The sequence below is a fragment of the Loxodonta africana genome, unplaced genomic scaffold, assembly GCF_030014295.1.
Source record: "Loxodonta africana isolate mLoxAfr1 unplaced genomic scaffold, mLoxAfr1.hap2 scaffold_32, whole genome shotgun sequence".
In the NCBI taxonomy this organism is placed as follows: domain Eukaryota; kingdom Metazoa; phylum Chordata; class Mammalia; order Proboscidea; family Elephantidae; genus Loxodonta; species Loxodonta africana.
Genome location: NW_026975036.1, coordinates 1,735,511 through 1,756,710, shown reverse-complemented (window position 1 = coordinate 1,756,710; position 21,200 = coordinate 1,735,511). Strand labels below are relative to the sequence as shown.

Below are 21,200 nucleotides of genomic sequence, written 5' to 3'. Positions count from 1 at the left end.
AAATGATAAAATCACTGCAATTTATACTACAAAAAGAATTTGTATACAATTATCTCTTAACATTAAATCAGATTATAAAACTCAACCCAAAATTCCTATAATAATTCTAAAATGAGAAGTTATAGTTTGTACAATAAAATGTTGGGTAATGATCATCTGACTTAAAGCTTTATATTAAACCAATAAAGACAAAAGTAAAGTGACGGTATGGCAATAGAGAAGAGAAAGGAAATCTGGGACTATTCTATTTATCACAAAGTCCTCATGGAACATTCACCAAAATAGACAATATCCTAGCACAAAACAAGCTGCAATACATTTCAGAGGACTTATTCAGAAATATGTGTGATAATATTAGCATTCAACTAAGAAATTTGATTAAACAAGTAACTATACACTCCCCAACTATTTACAAATTAAAAAACACAGTTCTTGATAAGCTATGGATCAAAGAAAAAGTCACAGTAAAAATTAGAATGTATTGTGTACATTATTATATTATAAAAAATACTAACATTTGTTGGATGCAGCTTACTTAGATAGTGCATAAAGAGAAATGTATACCTTAAATTGCAAATATTAGAAAATAGGAAAGATTATTTAAAAAATGAACTAGCTTCTATCTCAAGAACCTAGAAAGGAAAGAGCAAAATAAACCCGGAGAATATTGTAGAATTGAAACAGTAAATATAAAAAAGAAATCATAAACATAGAAATTAATTTAAAATAGAGAAAATACATAAAACTAAGAGTTGGTTTTTGAGAAGACTAATAAAATGGATAAGTGTCTAGCAAAATGAATTTAAAAAAAAAAAGAGGAAAAACAAACCGAGATCTGGTAGAGAAGAAAGTGTCATCACTGCTGATTCTGTATATTCTAAAGGATAATAAAAGGATATTCTAAACAAATACATGCCGATATTTTTCTGAACTGAGAAGAGGTGAAGGAAGCCTTTGAAAAATACAACTTTCTGAACACACACACACAAAATTAAAAATCAAAATAATAACATGATACCTGTTAAATGATGCTTTAATTTCTCCCCCCCCCCCAAAAAAAAAAGATCCATCCACATATAGCTTTATCAATGAATTCAACTCATCATTTCAGCAAAAAATCCTTCTGGGACAAAAGAAAATTAAAATACTTTCAAACTCATTTTTCTACACACAGCATAACTCAAGCAAAGATAAAAAAGGAGTTACAAAATTTTGTAAAAATTCATCAAAATAGCCTCAAAATCTCTCAAGTATTATTTAGCAATTCGAATACAGCCATATATTTTAAAAATCTAACATGACAAAGTAGGTTTTATTTTAAGAAAAAAATCTGGCCTTAATATTTTAAATAAGTTGATGTAATTCAAATGACTACAGGAAGCACCATAGCTTTTCACTTGCCACTTTTTTGAAAAGTAGTGTCTATTTTGATAATCTTGCATTCCCTCCCATTGTATGTTGTGTGTGTGAAAGAGAGAACATGACTCCAGTTCATATGTCTTTAAATACAGAAAAACAATAATTTAGGAGCTGTAAGAAATGAACTGTACCCAAGGAGTCTCACCCATACCTGATATGGATTTAGAAATTGAAGTCCTGAACTTCAAGCTGAGGCAATGATGAGATAAGATGTTGGTGAAGAGGTTGAGTGTACCTTGCCTGTGTATGATTGTGATTGTGACCTTAGGTGAACCGATACAAATTGTATTTCTAAAGGTTGACACAACTCTTCTATCTTATACTTTTCTACATGTTATGTTAAAACTACCCAAAGATATGGAGTTAGTTTCTTCACCCTTATCAACCTGAACAAGTATATGGTTGCCTTGGTCTCTAGAATATGACAGAATCTTGAGCCATTTGTGGGGATAGCCCTTAACTAGCCTGGCAACTTCTACGTGCTCCCTCTGAGAGGCATGAGTAGTCATTTTAGAAGTCTAATAAGCTCGCTGGAGAAATCTTCTCTACATAGGTCTACATGGACTACAGAACAAATGTAATTAACACTCTGTTACACTGTTGCACAATTACACAAACAGTTGAACAAAATTGAACACAGAGTCTAGAAATAGAACCACACATATATACTCGTGAATTTTCAACAAAGTTTTATTAAATTCAATAGGGAAGTGAAAGACTTTTAAGGAATGGGTATTCAAAGAACTGGATACACATATTAAAAAATGAATCATGTGAATCCAGCTTACATTACATCCTAGACACAAGCACCATGCCATCTCTCTGAAGCAAAGACCCAAAAAACTAAGTAAAAGAGATACAAACATCAATCCTGGAACTTTAAGCATCAAATGAAGGGATGAGGAACTAGGTCAAAAACTGAATGAAAGAAGATATTGACAGAAAGCAGAGAGCTAGGAGAGACATGAAGTAGAGGTCCCTGTCAACTATTATGAAACAACCAATAATGACCCCAGACAGGGAAGATGGAAATCAACTTCAAAGAGCTCACAACACGGTACAGAACACTTCGTAACCAGAAAAACAAGCTTTTTCACACTTCCTCCTTCAGTACATATGCCACTTCCTCCCCTTTATCTGGACCCCTCCCTGCTGCCAAGGCTAGAGTATCCCCAACACTCAGGCATACCTCCACCCCAGACTCCCATTGCATGTGCCTTTCCACCACTCAACCAACAGCTGAATGGTGGGAAGTAAGCCTGTACCACCACCCATCTGACACCCTGTTCCATATAGTGAGGGGCTGTGAATGCTCCCACACCTCTGGACCAACATCAGAAAGCAAATATCACCCACCCAAGCCACCTTAACCCACCTCACCAAATCAGTGTAGAAAGAAGAAGCCTTACCCTGACTGCCGCTGCTCTGCCCACTGGACAAGGTGGTGAGAAATATTGTGCCCACAACAAGCAAGCAGCAAGCAAGCCCAGCCTACCCACCCTGATATCAAAACGAAAGAGAAAAACAGGATGAAACAAACAAATATACAATCAATAAACAAAGAAAATAAGACCTTAATGTCTTAGAGACAGAACAAGTTGGCTCCAGAAAGTGACCAAAATAATCAGATAAACTTCTGGTGGAAGAAAAGGCAGTGGAACTACCTGATAATACAAAATACTAATATTTAGAGCTCTCCAAGACATTAGGAAAGAGATAAATAGACACAGAAAAAAAAGAAAAAAATACACAACATTATGAAAAAAAATAGATGAAAACAACAAAAACAAAGACAAAAAAAGGAAAACACAGACAAAAATATAGAAGAATTCAGGAAAATAATACAAGAACAAAACTACACAATAAATAAAGAATTAGAAATCATGAAAAAAGGCAACTAAAAGTCAGAAAGATAACAAAATTTCAGAAATAGACAACTCAATAGAAGGCTTTAGAAGCAAAATTGAAACAATGGAAGACAGAATCAGTGATATTGAAAAAAAATATATGGACACCACTCTGAGGAAAAATTAGAGAAGACAATGAACAAAAATTAAGAATTATGTGGAATACAATTGAGAGCAAAATTTGCACATGATTGGAGTTCCAGAGCAGGAGAAGAAAGTGGAAAAAACAGAGAAGATTGTTGAAGATGTGCTGACAGAAAACTTCCAAAATAGCATGAAAGAAGAAAAAATGACCAGCCAGTAAGTTCAAAAACCCCATATAGGATGGACTCCAAAAGAAGTTACCATGATATATCATAATTACACTTTCCAAAACCAAAGAAAAAGAATCCTGAGAGCAGCTCTAGAAAAACAAAAAGTCACTTACAAAGAGAAAAAATAAGATTAAACTCTGATTACTCAGCAAAAACAATGCAGGCAAGAAGGTGATGGGATGACATATAAAAAACCTTGAATTAATAAAATTGCCAACCAAGAGTAATATATCCTGCAAAACTCTCCAATAAAATAGCAAAATTAGCACGTATCCAGATAAACAGAATTTAAGGGAATTCTAAAACACCAAACCAAACTTACAGGAAATGTAAAGGGAGACCTTCTGTTATAGAACCAACATCAGACAACAACCACAATCTAGGACAAAGGTAAGCATCAGTCAGATACCAACCTAGGCAAAGAAATCTCAATAATAAAACAAAGCTAAAGACTCAGAAAGGAAAACAGAAACATCAATCAATAAATGATGACAACATCAAAACAATAAAAAGGAGAATAAATGGGTAGGTATAGAACTTTCAGATGGAGAGGCAGTCAAGACAATATCAAGTAATAAACGACTGATTAAAACGTAGGAAGATAAGGGTAAATTTCAAGGAAACCATAAAGAAAGTTAACAAAACTAACCATCCAAAAAATAAAAAAAATAAAGACTCAGTAAACACAAAATTTATAGTAATGAAAGAGAGGAAAAGAAAATCCACAAACAAAAGGAACTCAGCATGGGAACGTAAGAGAAAAAAGAAAACGTGAGCACCACAGAAGAAAAGCACAGTATGACAGGAATAAACTCATATCCGTCCAACAATAATTACACTGAATATAAATGGCTTAAATGCACCCATAAAGAGATACAGAGTGGCAGAATGATTAAAAAATAATATTTCACCAATATTCTATCTACAAGAGACATATCATTGACAAAAAGACATAAAAATACTAAAAATTAAAAGAAAAAAAAATCAAGGAAACAGTAATCAAAAAAGAGTAGGAATGGAAATATTGCTCTCAGATAAAATAAACTTTGAGGTAAAATAGAACATAAAGACAAGGGAGGACAGTATATAATGATTAAAATGACAATCGAATATCTATACATTCAATGACAGGGTTCCAAAATACATAAAGCAAACTCTAAGAGCATGGAGAAGAGAAATACTCAGTTCCACAGTAATAGCAGAAGATTTCAACACACCACTGTATAAAGGACAGAACATCTAGAAAGAAATACAGCAAAAATGCAGAAGATAATAAAGACCATTATCACCCAACTCTACCTCATAGGATTATATAGAACACTTCAGCACACAACAGCAAAACGTGAATTTTTTTCAACGCACATGAAACATTCTCCAGAACAGACCACATTTTAGGGACAAAACAACTCTTAATAAAATCAAAAACATTAAAATAATACAAAACGTTCTCTCTAATCAGAACACCATAAAAGTAGAAATCAATAACAAAAGAGCAAGGGAAAAAAAATCAAATACATGAAACCTGAATAACATCTTACTTAAAAACCACTGGCTAATAGAAGAAATCAAAGAGGGAATCAAAAAATTCCTGGAATCAAATGAGAATGTAAACATAGCATATCAAAGCCCTTGAGAAACAGCAAAGGCTGTGTTCAGAGGTCAATTTATAGCAGTAAATGCACACATCAAAATAGAAGAATATATCAAAAGAAAAATGTTAGCTCTACAACTAGAACAAATAGAAAGAGAATAGCAAAAAGAGGCCACAGTCAACAAAAGGAAGTAATAAAGATTAGAGCATAAATAAATGAAATATCAGAAAAAAACAACATAAAGAATCAACAAGACCAAAACTTCTTTCTTTGAAAAGACCAAACAATTCTGCAAACCATCAGACAAGCTGACAAAAGAAAAAAAAAGGAGAGGAAAAAAATAACCCAAATAAAATGAGAAGAGAGACATTACAACAAACCTACCTAAAATAAAGAAGATCATAACAGAATACTATGAATAATTGTACTCCAACAAATTCAAGAAACTAGAGGAAAGAGTTAAATTTCTAGAAACACACTACCTACCTAAATGAACAAAAACTGAGAGAGAAAATCTGAAAAATGCATAACAAGAGAAGAGATTGAATGGGGTAAAAAAAAAAAAAAAAGAACTGCCAACAAATAAAAGCCCTGGCCTGAATGGCTTCACTGGAGAAGTCTACCAAATATTCGAGAAGAGCTCACACCAGCACTATTCAAACTATTTCAGAGCAAAGAAGTGAAGGAAATCTCTCAAATTCGTTCTATAAAGCCAGTAAAACCCTGGTACCAAAGCCAGGAAAACACACAAATATAAAAAATTAAAGTACAGACTAAATTTTATCTCTCATGGACAAAAGCAAAAATACACAGCAAAATTCTTGCCTATAGAATTCAGCATCATATTAAAAAAGTAATACGCCACTAGCAAGTGGGATTCATACCAGGTGTATCAGGATGGTTCAACATTAGAAAATCAATCAACATAATCCATCATACAAAAAGAATGAGAGAAAATAATCACATGATAAAACAATTGACATTTGATAAAGCCCAACATTTATTCCTGATAAAAAAAAAAAACCAATAAAATAGGAATAGTAGAGAAATTTCAGGAACATTTATACAAAACCAAAAGCCAGCATCATTCTCAATGGATAGAGGTTGAAAGCATTCCCCCTGAGAACAGGAATAAGACATAGAGGCCCTTTATCACCACTCCTATTTAAACTAGTGCTGGAAGTCCTAGCTGGAGAAATTAAAAAAAAATTAGGCAAGAAAAATAAATAACGGCATTCAAATTTAAAAAGAATTGTTAAAACTATCCATATGCACAGATGATATGATCCTACACATAGACAACACACAACACAACACCAAATATTCCATAAGGAACCTACTGGAATAAGAATATCTAAACAATATTCTTTAAGGATACATACACACATAAACTATTTTTAACTATGGTTAAAAATTAGGATTGGGATTAATTCTGAGAAGAGGTGGAGAAATGGCATCAGAGAAGTGCAATCACGTAGTTTCAATTATATAGATAATATTCTAGGTAAGAGGCTACAAGATTTATAAATAATTGCATATATTGCTGGATATACATGAAAAATTACACACTAAGATTTAAAAAATAAGAAATGTTTTAAAATCTTTCTTTTAGTTAGAAAAGTAAACTCTTGTTAAGCATAATGTTCCATATTACACTGAAAAAAATCTTTCTGCTTTCTGGTTTCTGATGTTCCTGGATGGGCTGTAGACTAAGAAAAACTTATTTTTTTACATAAAATTGAAAAAATAAAATTTTGTTTTTATCAAACCAAATCATTACTAAGTGCTGCATAAAAAAGTATTTAAGTTTAATACAACTTTTAGGGAACATGCTGCTTATGAAAAATAACACATTTCTTTCTACGTCTTCAATTTCATGGAGATAAAATCAGAAGCTGTATTTAATCTTTTAAGAACCACAAAAAATGCACATAATAACTAATGAGGAAAATATAAATATGTTTATAACTTAGATTAATGTCATTTTCAAATCCAAAGTGAAAGAGTAGTATCTTTCCTCTAATCGAGAACTAGATTGGGTTTTCTTCATCAACCACATCCCATCTATCAAAATTGCTCACTGATGGTGTCTCAAACCAAACACAATATCATGTCCCACTGAAATATGCAGAACTGGAAATACATAGAAATTGCCCAGAGGAACAGAAGTAATCTTAAACGCAAAACGGATAGTGGAGCTAAAAAAAAAAAAAAAAAAACTGTTGTGTTAATAGAATAATGAACAGTAAAATTTTAAAACCACACTCTTGGCCTCAAAAATTTGTTCTAAGTATTGGCCAAATTGTTTTCTCACTAATATGGATGATAGAAAATTTTTGTAAGTAACTTGTTTTTTTCTCTTTTTAAAAGGAAAAAAAAATAATTTTTTTGACTCCTCTTTCAGTATATACTGAGAAAAATAAAATTAAATGTAAACTTATTTTTATTTATAACAGGAAAAATACTTATGGCTTCTATCCAGCCTCCAGAATGTCTCGATTAGTTTCATTCTAATGTCAAAGGATAATTTATTCTACATTTTGGATGCCTTTACGTCAGTAAAGACAAGTATTCCTAGGGAATCCATTGAATTGACTTAATCATTCAATGTAATAATTCATTGCCTATTACTTGCTTTAGAATTACCAATATTTTCAGTGTGGGTGCAAATTCTTATTCTACATGTGGTTAACTTTCTACTCCAGATTTTTTCCATAGCATTTTTCATTTCAGAATTTCTCAGGGTGTATATCAGAGGATTCAACATGGGAGTGATAACTGTATAAACCACAGTCATAAATTTGTCAATTGGAAATTTGGAAAGAGGTCTAACATACATGAAAATACAGGGAACAAAAAAGAGGGCAACCACTGTAATGTGGGAGCTGCAGGCAGACAGGGCTTTGCACCTCCCTTCCTGACTGTGAGTCTTCAGGGATCTTAGGAGGACCCCATAGGAGATTAATAGAAGGATAAAAATTACCATACAGGTGTCTCTGCCATTGGCAAAAACAGTGGGCCCTATAAAATAGGTGTCAGAGAAAGCAAGTTCCAGTAATGGGTACATGTCACACATGAAGTGATCAATGACATTGGGGCCACAGAAGGGGAGGCTGTACACAAAGAGAAGTTGAACCACAGAGTGCAAAAAACCTCCAACCCAGGCCACCACCAGCAACAGAATGCAAACATGTCGATTCATGATGGTTAAGTAATGCAGTGCCTTACAGATGGCCACATAGTGGTCATAGGCCATTGCCGCCAGAAGAAAAACCTCGACACCACAAAACAAGTGCATTATAAAGAGCTGGCCCATGCAAGCTGGGAAGGAAATAGTCTTTTTATCACAGAGTAACCCTAGAATCATTTTGGGGGAAATGGCAGTGGAATAAACAGCATCCATAAGTGACAGATAGGCAAGGAAGAAGTACATGGGGGAGCCCAGGGAGGGGCTGACAACAACAGTCATGACAATGAGCAGGTTGCCCACCATTGTCACAATGTAGATGAGCAAAAATATGACAGTTAACACTCTCTGGCCCTCAGGATCCTGCGTGAATCCCAGGAGGACAAATTCTGTTACATTGTTACTGTATCCCATTTACTCTTCTATAAGACCTAATTCAGAGATGAGAGCTCAGGAGAACAAGACCTGTAAAGAAATCACGAACATCAGTGTGAATATGTCCATTAGGTCTTGGAGTTCTTCTTTACTATTAATCTTGTGCAGTGGCTTATTCATAATAAATATTTAGAAATATGTACTGAGTTTCTCTTCCAAAGATCCCAGTATGTCTTCCCTTAACAATTCTACTTCTATTCATGTGCCCATGAATAACAGGTTCTCTCTCTAAATCTTAGTGGATCTTCTACACAGAAGATCAGTCAGGGGCTCAACAGTCTTTCATTCATTTAATACTTCTTTTTTAAAACATGACAGTGCTTGGCACAGAGGTCAGCAATGACAAAGAGGGAAAGGATTTCTGCTTTCAAGAAACATTCTCTGGTGGCGAAGATAAATTCTAAACAAATAAATTGACATAAAACCAGTACTTACAGTTGGTAATATTTGTGGTGTGTCCCTTTACAATATGATCTATATAGCAGCAAAAATAACCCCTCTTCAGGAATATCTCATGAAATATTATGATATTCCACTATTAGAAGCTTGGTCCTTCCTGCCTCAAATGGCTTTCAATGTTTATGAATCTCTCACTAAATTTGAAGAGCCTGGACTTTGAAATGCATCAGATAACTACAAAATTATTTAGTATATTATTCCCTCTAGCAATTATTTGGACATAGATTTTCTGTCTCTTCTTAAGAACTCATAATGCTTTCCATTTTCTGTTTGCTTATCCCACAACTCCTAACATACTTTTATACTCTACTGACATACAGTCAGTACTTTGAGTTGGTAGTATTTGTGGTGAGTACCCTTACAATATGATCTATATTTTCAGCAAACATTTTTGAACTGAAGTTAACTGACACATAACAATTAACAACTAGTACCTTAGCAGCCAGCATTTTTCAAACCCATCGCAGGTGTGCTGGGTAGCCATGGGGGAGAAAATAGACACTGTAAAGAGAGATAAAGGACAACGGAAGAGGTTTTTATATATAATACTTCTTAGGCACTGAAAGTGGTCAGAATTAGAACTTCAATATCCAGATTCCGAAAAGGAACATACTCAAAGGAAAAATCCAAACTCAGTGTAAGAAGGTATGAGTTTTAGTTGTTTTCTGTATTTAGCCACAAATCTGTCTCAATTTACTCGCTGGAAAATAAAGAATTAAACTAGATGATCTTAGAATCCTTTCTAATCCAACTGTCTATGACACTATCAGTGAAACCCCATCTTATTTTATTCTGCTGGATATTTCTATTTATATATTTGTAATTAAACAACAATCTCGAAACTCATCAATGATACTTTAAAAAATGCTAGTCAGCGTTGGAATTGGATCATTCAAGTGACCAAATAATGGTTAGCTTTCTCACTCAGTGTGTGCCTGTTTAAGGCCCAGGACACCCCCGGAAAGAGCGCACAGCACAGTGACGATTAATGCGTACTCTGGGGCAACGCTGTCTGTGTTTGAATTCCACCTTCACCGCTTACTGTCTCTGTGACCTTGTGCAAATTCATAAACCTCTTTGTGCCTCAGTTTCATAATTTGTAAAATAGGGAAACCAGTCATACATATCTCTGAAATTTGCGTGTGTGTGTTTTTACATGTAAAGTGCCTAGAGTGCTGCTGGATCCTGATAAAGAATCAATAAACAATAGCTTTTTATTATTGTTCTTGAATGTTTTTATGTGGACATTTGATCAGAACAAATCATCTGGATCTTTGTCACATTAGGAATAAGTGTATTACTTATAAAAAGATGTTATATATCTATAACTCAGAGACACACATTTTTGGACACTGAATAAAACTGTACTTTATAAGAATTATCTATTTTGTTGAATATGTATCATAATATCTACCTGTCACGGTATGTATATTGATAAAAGTTAAGCAGAAAAAAAGGAAAAACTTGCACCCACGCATCAGATGGAGACCTAAACAGTAGAAAATGAAAGAAAAGAAGAATTAAATCAAGAAGCAGAGAAGTTGTACTTAAGGAATTAATATACACAGGTAATGGGGATGTTAATGTGTTAAGTGAGGATAGCTTTCTTAAGAAATCTCCAGAAAGACTTCTTGTACTGAAAGAGTGCTAGAAGGTCAACCTCTGAGACCCTGAACTTAGGAGGCTTCTTGGGAAACCATTACAAATAAACACAGAGCCCATCCTAGAAAATAAAGAATAAACGATGAAAGGAAAGGAAGGGGAGTAGGGAGGCGAGAGTAAAAAAAAAAAAAAAAAAGAAGAGCAGAGGAGAGAAGACAGGAAGAAAGGAGAGAAGGAAAAAGAAAGGAAAGGAAGGAAAACAGGAAAAAGAAAAGAAAATTCAAGGAGAAAAAAAAAGAAGAATGCTGATCCCCCAGAGGCCCTCGCATTTATGGTTAAAGACAAACTCAAATAAGAGAGAATAGACATATATAGATAGAAACACGATCTTTAGGGTTATTCATTCTTGCAAAAAAATTGCTGAATTGCTACTCCTCAAATGTAGACAAGCTGATATCATCTTATTGATTTGCTTGAAGTGAAAGAACCTGTTCAGAAGAACTTTGAGCTTTCTTTTAGAAACCAGGTGTAAAGAGCACTCTATGTCTGGGTGATTCAAGAGTTCTATCATTTTTGAAGCTGTAGATTAATAAAGGCACAGCTGTTGATGAATATAATGGTAAAGATAGTTTATATCTAATTGTTTTTTAACTACTTTTTTTCTGCAAGGCCTAGTGCCCTTAATGTTATTAATAATCAATGCTGGATTTCACTGAAATAAATATATTATTGGCCAGCTAAGTTATTTCCATGTAAAACAACCAGTATGTGAAGTATCCACTATAGTCTAAGTCCTCAAAGATTTGATACTATAAAGACTAAAATAATTACTAGGCTGTCAACTTAAACCTCTAAGTTTACACCTTTCTAGAAAAAAATCTTTTAATTAATATTTATAAGAACATGGCTTTTTACAAATAGAAATTAGAATGTCATAGTAACAAAAATAACCTCTACATTGCATTACAATTGCAGTTTTGTATGTTGAATCGATTTGATGGCACTGGATTACTGGGTATGTCTAAGTGGCAGTAGGCAAGGTACTTCCTCATTTCCAGTTTCTTTTTGAATAAATAAAAAAAGGTATATATATGTATACCTCATTATGGTTGTCATAATTTTGTATATATACAAAAAGATATACATATGTATGTATATATATATACATAAAGGTTGTTGTCATAATTTAAAATATTCATACTTAAGAACACATATCAAACTTCCAGACATAACATTTTTTTTTTACACCCTGACACACTTGATGTAATGCATACTTTCTAGTTCAGATACAGAGCCTGGGTGGTACAGTGGTTAAGAGTATGGCTGTTACCCAAAAGGTCGGCCGTTTGAATCCACCAGCTGCTCCCTGGAAGCTCTATGGGGCATTTCTACTCTGTCCTTCAGGGTTGCTATGAGTTAAAATCCACTTGACAGCAATGGGTTTGGTTTTTGATTTAGCTCAAATACATCGAAATCAATTATACATCTTTATTAACATATCACATATCCTATGAACCAAGATTACAAACCTACTGACTTCCTTGTAATGCATAGCATGCCTCTTTTGTTATCTGGCAAATGGACAGTAAACGTCTATCTGATAAAATACTAAAGGGAAATACACTGTGTAGGTTCTGGTTAATTTCTGTGTTTCTCTTGCTTAATTTTACCAATTAGCAATTAATCTAATGAAATATTTTTAACAAGCTAGCTCTATTTCTGTATATCACGTAAAATTTTTAATGAGTGTCCTCTGTCAGATGTTTCAAAATCTCACCTCTTGGTCCTTGTCATTAGTCCTGAAAATCAGGGCTTCTTTCATTGAGAGTAATTGTAGATACCTCACGTATTTATCTGAAATCACAGAACACATGGCAATGTGCATCTAATCAGTGGGCCCAGAAATAGTTCCAAGTCGCTGCACTCTTCACACTTCCACACAAGCTGCCCATCATACCATTTTTTTTTCCAGATAACTGTAGAAGTATATATGTGGATACCTGGAACACGAAGACATTTAAAAGTAACAGTAAAAAGTTGAACGTTCTCACCTGTTGGGAAAATGTGCTAGAAGAGCAATGAAGATGCTATGTTTGCGTGACTATGTAAAAACTGGGCAAAATAATGGAAATTAACCTGGCAAAGCCTATTATTTAGTGACACAAAAAAAAGAAAAAATCATTGAAATTAGTTATTTGAATTTTTCTTTTTTTAATCAATTACGATGAAGCAACCAAAATTTACTTTACTTTGAGGATTTAGGGTAATACTTACATCCTTAGTCATTAATTCTGTACCTAACAAGGTAAAGGCTGGGATTTAACTTCCTGGAAAAGCCAATGACAGAGCTTCTCACAGATAGGAACAGAACTTTTCAGACATTCAGTCATTCAAAAAGCATATCCAAAGACCATTTCTTTCCTCATTAGAAGAATGCCCCTACATCTCTCCAATCTCACTCCAGAAAATCATGACTTTTCAGATTCCTACAAGCAATGAGAGATATGTATCAAGAGAAAATATGACAGGAAACCATCTACAGGACTAAATGCCAATGAAAGAGAGTCTCCAGCCTGGACAGGAATTTGAATTTTTAGAAATCTTCTGGGTCATTCTCTTAGGAAATAATTCTTTCATTTATGTGTGCAGACATAGTGTGTGGCTTTTTACATCATCACTGTTTTAAATGAAAGACAATGCAAGTTCGTTATAAATTTGTTTGTTAAATATTTGCAAGAAATTCAAATGAAGTTACCTCTCCTGGACAGTTTTCTTCCGTAGACAATCCCTAGAGAAAAAAGTCTTGAGTCTTGCCAAGAAAAAGTCACAAACAAGTATGAGAAAAGTCTGTAACGTGAACAGAAAATTCTAAAAGTGAATAATAAATTATGAGTTTTATATTAATAAATCTTTAGATAAAGTAGATAATATTTATTCCAAAATGAAGGGAGAACAAGCCCCAAATTCTCTTGACTAACCATGTTCCTAGCAAAGGAAGGTCTTACTCTGACTGTTCGAGCCATTATAACCAATAAACCCTATGGCTCACAGGCAGAGATCATTGGGACTAGGTAAGTTACTGAAATTTACCTTCCAATTCTTGAAACTGCAGATAACCACAGTTCTGCTGTTCTGGGCTGGAGTAGATGTTGTTGATCTAAGTCTGAATCTAGGTCAGCTGGAGGCATAATGATCTATTTCTCAAACACAATCAGCAATTGCTTTCATGAATAGTCACAACATGAAGATTTAATTCTTGATCCAAGAGGATGTGTCTTAACTTAAGCACTTTACTCTCAGTTGGACCAAGACTCATCTTGACTAGGACTTCAAACTGGAACCTTAACTTAAAAAGCTAAATTTCACTTGCGTGTATGGCTCCTTTACACAAAATTGATACACTTTATCAACTAACCCTGAAGGTTGCCATAACCTTGAAGTTTATAGTTATAATGACCAATTAATAATTATATTTATAGTTCAAAAGTTTTTAGTTGAGTTTTCTGTCATTTGCAACCAAAAGCATCCTAACTGAAACACTCTGATCTTAAATGCGTATATGAGTTTAGGTTAGTTTATGTGTATGAGTGTGTTTTTGAGCAGTATCACTTGATTTTAATTTTTACATTATAATCTGTCTTATTATCAACAACAGTTCATTACTCTTTCAAAATTTAACTGCAATTTCCATATTGTTCTGCTTCCAAATGAACTTTTAGAATCAGAGAAATGTTAGGCATAGCTATATGTGGAAAGAAGTGAAATATATATTTACATTTCTCCTCAAGGACTGACTTAGCATACTATCACAATTCTGTGAGATAAAATTTTGACATGGTCACACTCAGAGTAAGTTAATTCATTACAATCTTCGGACAGTCCATAGTATGTTAAATATCCTTTGCTAACACTACAATTCAGATGTATCAATTCTTCTTCTTCTTTGTACAGCTTTTGCATTAGGAAGCCATAATCCTAGTGCTCAGATAACTTTGGAAATGTCTATTGCATGAATATTTGCACATGGAGAGACTGGCGGAAGCCTAATACTGCCACCCAGTGATGAACACTAGGAAGCGGGAATCAAAAATTCCCTGATACACTCGTAACATGCGTGCTATTTGAAGGACAACTAGTGTAAGGTCATTGGGTTTCATAAGGACGCAAGGAAATGACACCATGAGTGCCCTTTACATCATGCTTGATGTCAGAAGGTCATCCATTAAAAGACTGAGCAGCATAACAAAACTCCTTAATAAAAACAAAATTGTACGTACAGATATATGGCCACAGGGAAGTGGCTCAGGGGAAGTATATCATATTCATAAGTATAATTTTCTGAACAAATGAAACCACTGGCAAGATTTCCATTTCTGTTGCTTAGTGATATGAACGCAATGCTAACTTCCTGAAAGAAAAACAAAATTCTTTGCTTTCAAAAGAGAGTTCTTAAATAGAAGGGTGTGGCGTAATATTCAAAGAGCTCAGCCGCCAACCCACGAGTCAGTATTTTGAATCCACCAGCTGCTCCTTGGAAACTCTATGGAACAGTCCTGCTCTGTCCTGTAGAGTAGCTAGGAGTCAGAATAAACTCAATGGCAATGAATTTGGTTTCTTTTGGGGGGGCGGGGAACAGGTATAAATAACATTAAAAATATTTGACTACTGGAAGGGTGTGTTTTAGTGGCAGAGAAATAAACAACAAAAAAAGTAGAAGATTGATTCTTTTAAAGATGTATAAAACAACATATTAACAGGAAAAAAAATTAAATTTGTACTTAAAATAATTAATAAGTTATGCTGGCAGAATATTTTACCAGTTTGGAGAAAATAGGTATAGATATTCTCTCACCACAAATAAAAATAAATTCTAGATGGGATGAAAATAGAATTATTTGAAAAGTTATTTATAAAACAAAGCAAAACAAAAGAAGATTAAAATGTATAAAGTCAATGAAAGAGAATGGAATTCTCCAAGTATAAGTAAATGAAGAATTCAAAAAGTTAAAGAATTTTTAAATAGAACATCTGTATATAGAAACACTCATAGTATGAAAAACATGGTAACATAAACATTTGTAGCAAATATCAAGGAAAACTGGTACATATATTTAATACATGAAAAGTTCATCAAAATTCATCACTAAAAATTCTGATTCCAATAGACTGAGAGTTCAAAAATATAAATAATTTACAAAGTTTCTGAGGTGAATTCTATACCCCACACATTGCACAAGAAAGAGAGAGCACAAAAATAATTAACTTTTCCATCTTCAGGTAACTTATAAATTGTGAACATAAATAGATAATTAACTAAAATTTTTATCTCATCACTTGATATAACTATGCAAATTTGAAAATCGACTGAATAGCCAAAAGTGGAGGATGTAGTTACGTTAACTCAGTCCAAACAAATGTTTGATATTATTTGATGAATAGTGTTAGGAAGGGTTGAGGTGGTATAAGAAATAGCCATGGAATAATACTAGAGATAAATACCAGGATACAAAGTCATGCATACAGTGTGCTTTACTGTGAAATGGGTCCAATCCCTATCATCGCATTAGACCATCATAAAATAAGACTAAATAGGGGAGGCAGGAACCACGAGTGTGTTTGACCACAAGTTTCCTACTGTAACAGGGGCAGATAATGTTTTAAGCCTGATTCAAAAAAGATATGTTCACTAAAATATAATGAATGAGGCCTCTGTCAGATAAAACAATATATTCCAATCTCTTTATTACCGCATAACCTGCTTTCCTGTAAGAAGAGATGTGAGAATGGAAACAGCATGAATGGTCAGTATCTTTCTTGACAATGAAATCATGCAAAGTAATCCAGTGTCGAATTCTGGAGTGTATACTTGAAGATCAGTGATTATGGGTTTTGCTGATTTTCCATGTGAAAGGCAGGGTCCAGGTCCTTTTGGAGAACATGGTGGCATAGTGTTTAAGAGCTAAAGCTGCTAACCAAAAGGTAGGCAGTTTGATTCCAAGAGGCACTCCTTGGAAACCCTATGGGGCAATTCTACCCTGCCTATGGGCTTACTATGAGCCAAAATTGGCCAACAGGTAGGTTTTTATTTTTTTGGTTTAGGATCTTTTAGAAGACTGTGAAACACTATGAGCAAGAAGGAGATGGGATATTGAAAAATAAGAAAGTCTTCATCAGATATTTTAAAATACATTGGAAGATGAATGCATCGTCTTTATGAAAATATAACACCAAACAAAGCTGCTCCACTTGAGGAGATGATTTCCCAATTGGGAAAAGAAGAGCAAGGTTGAGTCATTTTTCTGCCTATCTGCCTTGTTCTTTCACATTCATTTTGTATGTTTAGCCTCCTTATGATTAGTTTAGAATTCTGAAGCATTTTTTCTATAAACCTTAACATGCTAACCAATATATGGAAAACTACATATTTAAAAGATCTTGCAGATACAAAAATAAAAATATAAAATTCTAATGTAATATGAGGTATCTCTGCATAGGGTAGAGTGAAACATAATTTTATGTCGTATTTCAAAATGTATTATTCTGAAATCGGCATGAACACTATTAATTGTGAAAAAGGATTAGATTTATTTAAGAAAGAGACATGAGAGAATCTTCTATTAACTAAAATAAATTTCTGGCACTAGCTGCAGCATAAGTCATCACATGCAACATAAATCTATAGACTCAACAAAATTATTCTACACCAAAAAAGTATGTATATTTTCCCAGGAAATGAAACTCTTAAAAATATATTTTCAAAAAAAATCATTGGGAACATCCTAATAGATGTTTTTCATCATGCACAATCATGATGACGTGAGAAAGTATTTTCCACAATTAAATAATTACATGCAGCTTCCCTGGAACTGACTGGATGGCAGTGGATTTCAGTGTTTTGTTTTGTTTTCCTGGTAGGGACAGTTTTCTATCGAAAGTAGGTGGTGCATTTGTTTAAGACCTCATTTTCTTTTTCTGGTCCCAAGCTTTTTCATGGCATTTTTCATCTCTGCATTTCTCAGAGTATAGATTAAGGGAGTCAACATAGGGGTGAAAACGGTGCAAAACACACTCAAGAATTTATCAATTGTTAAGGTGAAGGAGGTTTCATATACAGAAAAATACAAGGGACAAAGAAGAGGACCACCACGGTAATGTGGGAGCCACAGGAGGATAAGGCTTGGTGCCTCCCTTCCTGACTAAGTTTACTCAGAAACTGCAGAATGACTCCACAGGAGATGAGTAACAGCATAAAAATGACCACACGTATTGCCCCATCATTGACAATCACAGCAAGACCAATGACATAGATGTCAGTGCAGGCAAGTTTTAATAAGGGGTACATGTCACAGCAGAAGTGGTCAATGACATTGGGACCACAGAAGGGAAGATTGTAAACAAAGAGAAGATGAAGTATAACATGTAGAAACCCTCCAACCCAGGTCACCAGCAGCAGCAGAACGCACACCCGTTGGTTCATGATGGTCATAGAGTGCAAGGTTTTGCAGATAGCCACAAAGAGGTCATAGACTATGACCATGAGAAGTAAAACCTCAAAACCATCAGTGTTCTGCAAAAAGCTGGGTCAGGCAAGCTTGGAAAAAAATTGTTTTCTTCTCATAGAGTAAGCCTATAATCATTTCTGGAGTAACTGCAGTAGAATAAACAGCATCCATACATGATAAGGAGCCAAGAAAGAAGTACATAGGGGTATCCAATGTGGGGCTGACCACTACAGTCATGCCAATAAGTAGGTTTCCCACTATTGTTACAATATAGATGAGCAAGAACACAACAAATAATATTTTCTGACCCTGGAGACTCTGAGTGAGCCCCAAGAGGACAAACTCAGTCACATTTTTCCTTTGTTCCATATATTCTTCTATGTGTCCTTATTTCAGAGTTTGGGACATATTTACATGTAATTATAATGACTAGTGACTTTATGAAATACCCAGAAAATCTGTTTATTCATTCATAATAGGCATTATGATTTATTATGTTTCCGCCCTGTACAATATTTTAAGAATACAAGGCTGATTAAAACATGGCCCATAACCTCAGTGATCTTATCAAATATGGAAAGACAAAAATGTAATTAGAAACATAGGGGAAAGGAGTTGATTATAAAATAAATAGGGCTACCACACTAACTTGTCACATCCAGTAGAAAATAAAATTGTATATAGTGGGTTTTATATGGTTAATGCTATTTATAAAAATAAAATATAAGTAGAATAAAGCTTTAATATAAAAATAAAGGAAGATTTACTTAATACTCAATTTCATGTTAGTAAATGTGATCATTTTCTACATTCTAGGAACTGTAGAATCTTTTTAACAAATAACTGAAATCCCCAATGGACATATTTCACAATTTCGAAAACTGGTACTGACAAAGTACTGCTGAGGAACATAGAAATAAGCATAAAAGTATGTACAATACCATTATAGAACAGAAATAATTATATGAGCATGAATAAAACATGGAAAGATTCAATTTTTGTTGTAAACAGTTTACTTTTTTACTGCTGATGTGTGTGCAGGAGTGAAAGAGATGAGAGAAGAGATCCCAAGGAAAAGAAGAAAAAGGTCAAACACACACATACGCACACACACACTCACACAAAGCTATATCATAAATACCATCAATATTAACCAGCCCTGCTATCTCTTAGAATAGTCCTAGTAATGATATCCAGTTACTTTTAAAATCTTTGTTGACATTTACTTCACTATTTGACATAATAATTCTGCTGGACCTCTTCACAGTACATGGATTTTCTGTTTCTGCTAAAACCTCTGTGTGTGCCCTAGATCCCATCCTTTTTGTCACTCTTCCTCCTGTAATTGTCTCCTCCATTTCCTACAGTAACAATTTTCTTCACTATATTTACACAGTATAGTATCCTCATTGTTTAAATTATTAAGGCTTCTACTCCACATCTTTTTTTTTTTTTTTAAATTTTTATTAAGCTTCAAGTGAACATTTACCATTCCAATCAGTTTGTCACATGTAGGTTTACATACATCTTACTCCCTTCTCCCACTTGCTCTCCCCCTATTGAGTCAGCCCTTACAGTCTCTCGTTTCGTGCCAATTTTACCTTCTTCCCTCTCTCTCTATCTTCCCATCCCCCCTCCAGTCAAGAGTTGCCAACACACTCTCCTGTGTCCACCTGATTTAATTAGCTCACTCTTCATCAGTATCTCTCTCCCCCCCACTGACCAGTCCTTTTCATGCCTGATGATTTGTCTTCGGGGATGGTTCCTGTCCTGTGCCATCAGAAATTCTGGGAAGCATTGTCTCTGGGATTCCTCTAGTCGCAATCATACCATTAGGTGTGGTCTTTTAATGAGAATTTGGGGTCTGCATCCCATTGGTCTCCTGCTCCCTCAGGAGTTGTCTGTTCTGTTCCCTGAGAGGGCAGACATCGATTGTGGCCGGGCACCAACTAGTTCTTCTGGTCTCAGGATATTGTAGGTCTCTGGTTCAAGTGGCCCTTTCTGTCTCTTGGGTTCTTAGTTGTCCTGTGACCTTGGTGTTCTTCCTTTGCCTTTGCTCCCGATGGGTTGAGACCAATTAATGTATTTTAGATGGCTGCTTGTTGGCATTTAGGACCCCAGGTGCCACAATTCAAAGTGGGATGCAGAGTGTTTTCATAATAGAATTGTTTTGCCCATTGATTTAGAAGTCCTCTCAAACCAAGTTCCCCAGACCCCAGCCCCTGCTTCGCTATCCTTTGAAGCTTTCATTTTATGTCGGAAACCTCTTTACTTTTAATCCTGTCCAATTAGGCTGACCTTCCATGTTTTGAGTGTTGTCTTTCCCTTCACCCAAAGCAGTTCCCATCTACAGATTGATCAATAAAAAGCCCTCTCCCTCCCTCCCTCCCCCCTTTGTAACCACAAAAGTATGTGTTTTCCGTTTTTTCTATTTCTCAAGATCTTATAATAGTGGTCTTATACAATATTTGTCCTTTTGCAACTGACTCATTTCGCTCAGCATAATGCCTTCCAGATTCCTCCATGTTATGAAGTGTTTCAGAGATTCGTCACTGTTCTTTATCGATGCGTAGTATTCCATTGTGTGAATATACCACAATTTATTTACCCATTCGTCCGTTGATGGACATCTTGTTTGCTTCCAGCTTTTTGCTATTGTAAACAGAGCTGCAATAAACATGGGTGTGCATATATCTGTTTGTGTGAAGGGTCTTGTATTTTTAGGGTATATTCCGAGGAGTGGGATTTCTGGGTTGTATGGTAGTTCTATTTCTAACTGTTTA

At 34.5% G+C, this 21,200-nt stretch overlaps 1 protein-coding gene and 1 pseudogene across 1 annotated transcript; both read right to left on the bottom strand.

Annotated features, from left to right (window-relative positions):
- Positions 1-7,849: 7,849 nt before the first annotated feature.
- LOC135229490 (olfactory receptor 4A5-like) lies at positions 7,850-9,593 on the bottom strand. Its single transcript, XM_064279029.1, has one exon. The coding sequence runs from the start codon at positions 8,831-8,833 to the stop codon at positions 7,850-7,852; it is 984 nt and encodes a 327-aa protein (XP_064135099.1). The 5' UTR covers positions 8,834-9,593.
- An 8,159-nt stretch (positions 9,594-17,752) lies between these two features.
- On the bottom strand, positions 17,753-19,223 carry LOC135229498 (olfactory receptor 4A47-like; annotated as a pseudogene).
- Positions 19,224-21,200: the final 1,977 nt, after the last annotated feature.

Excerpts from the sequence above, each read along its gene's own strand:
- LOC135229490 (XM_064279029.1), bottom strand. The coding sequence starts at position 8,833 with ATGGGATACAGTAACAATGTAACAGAATTTGTCCTCCTGGGATTCACG.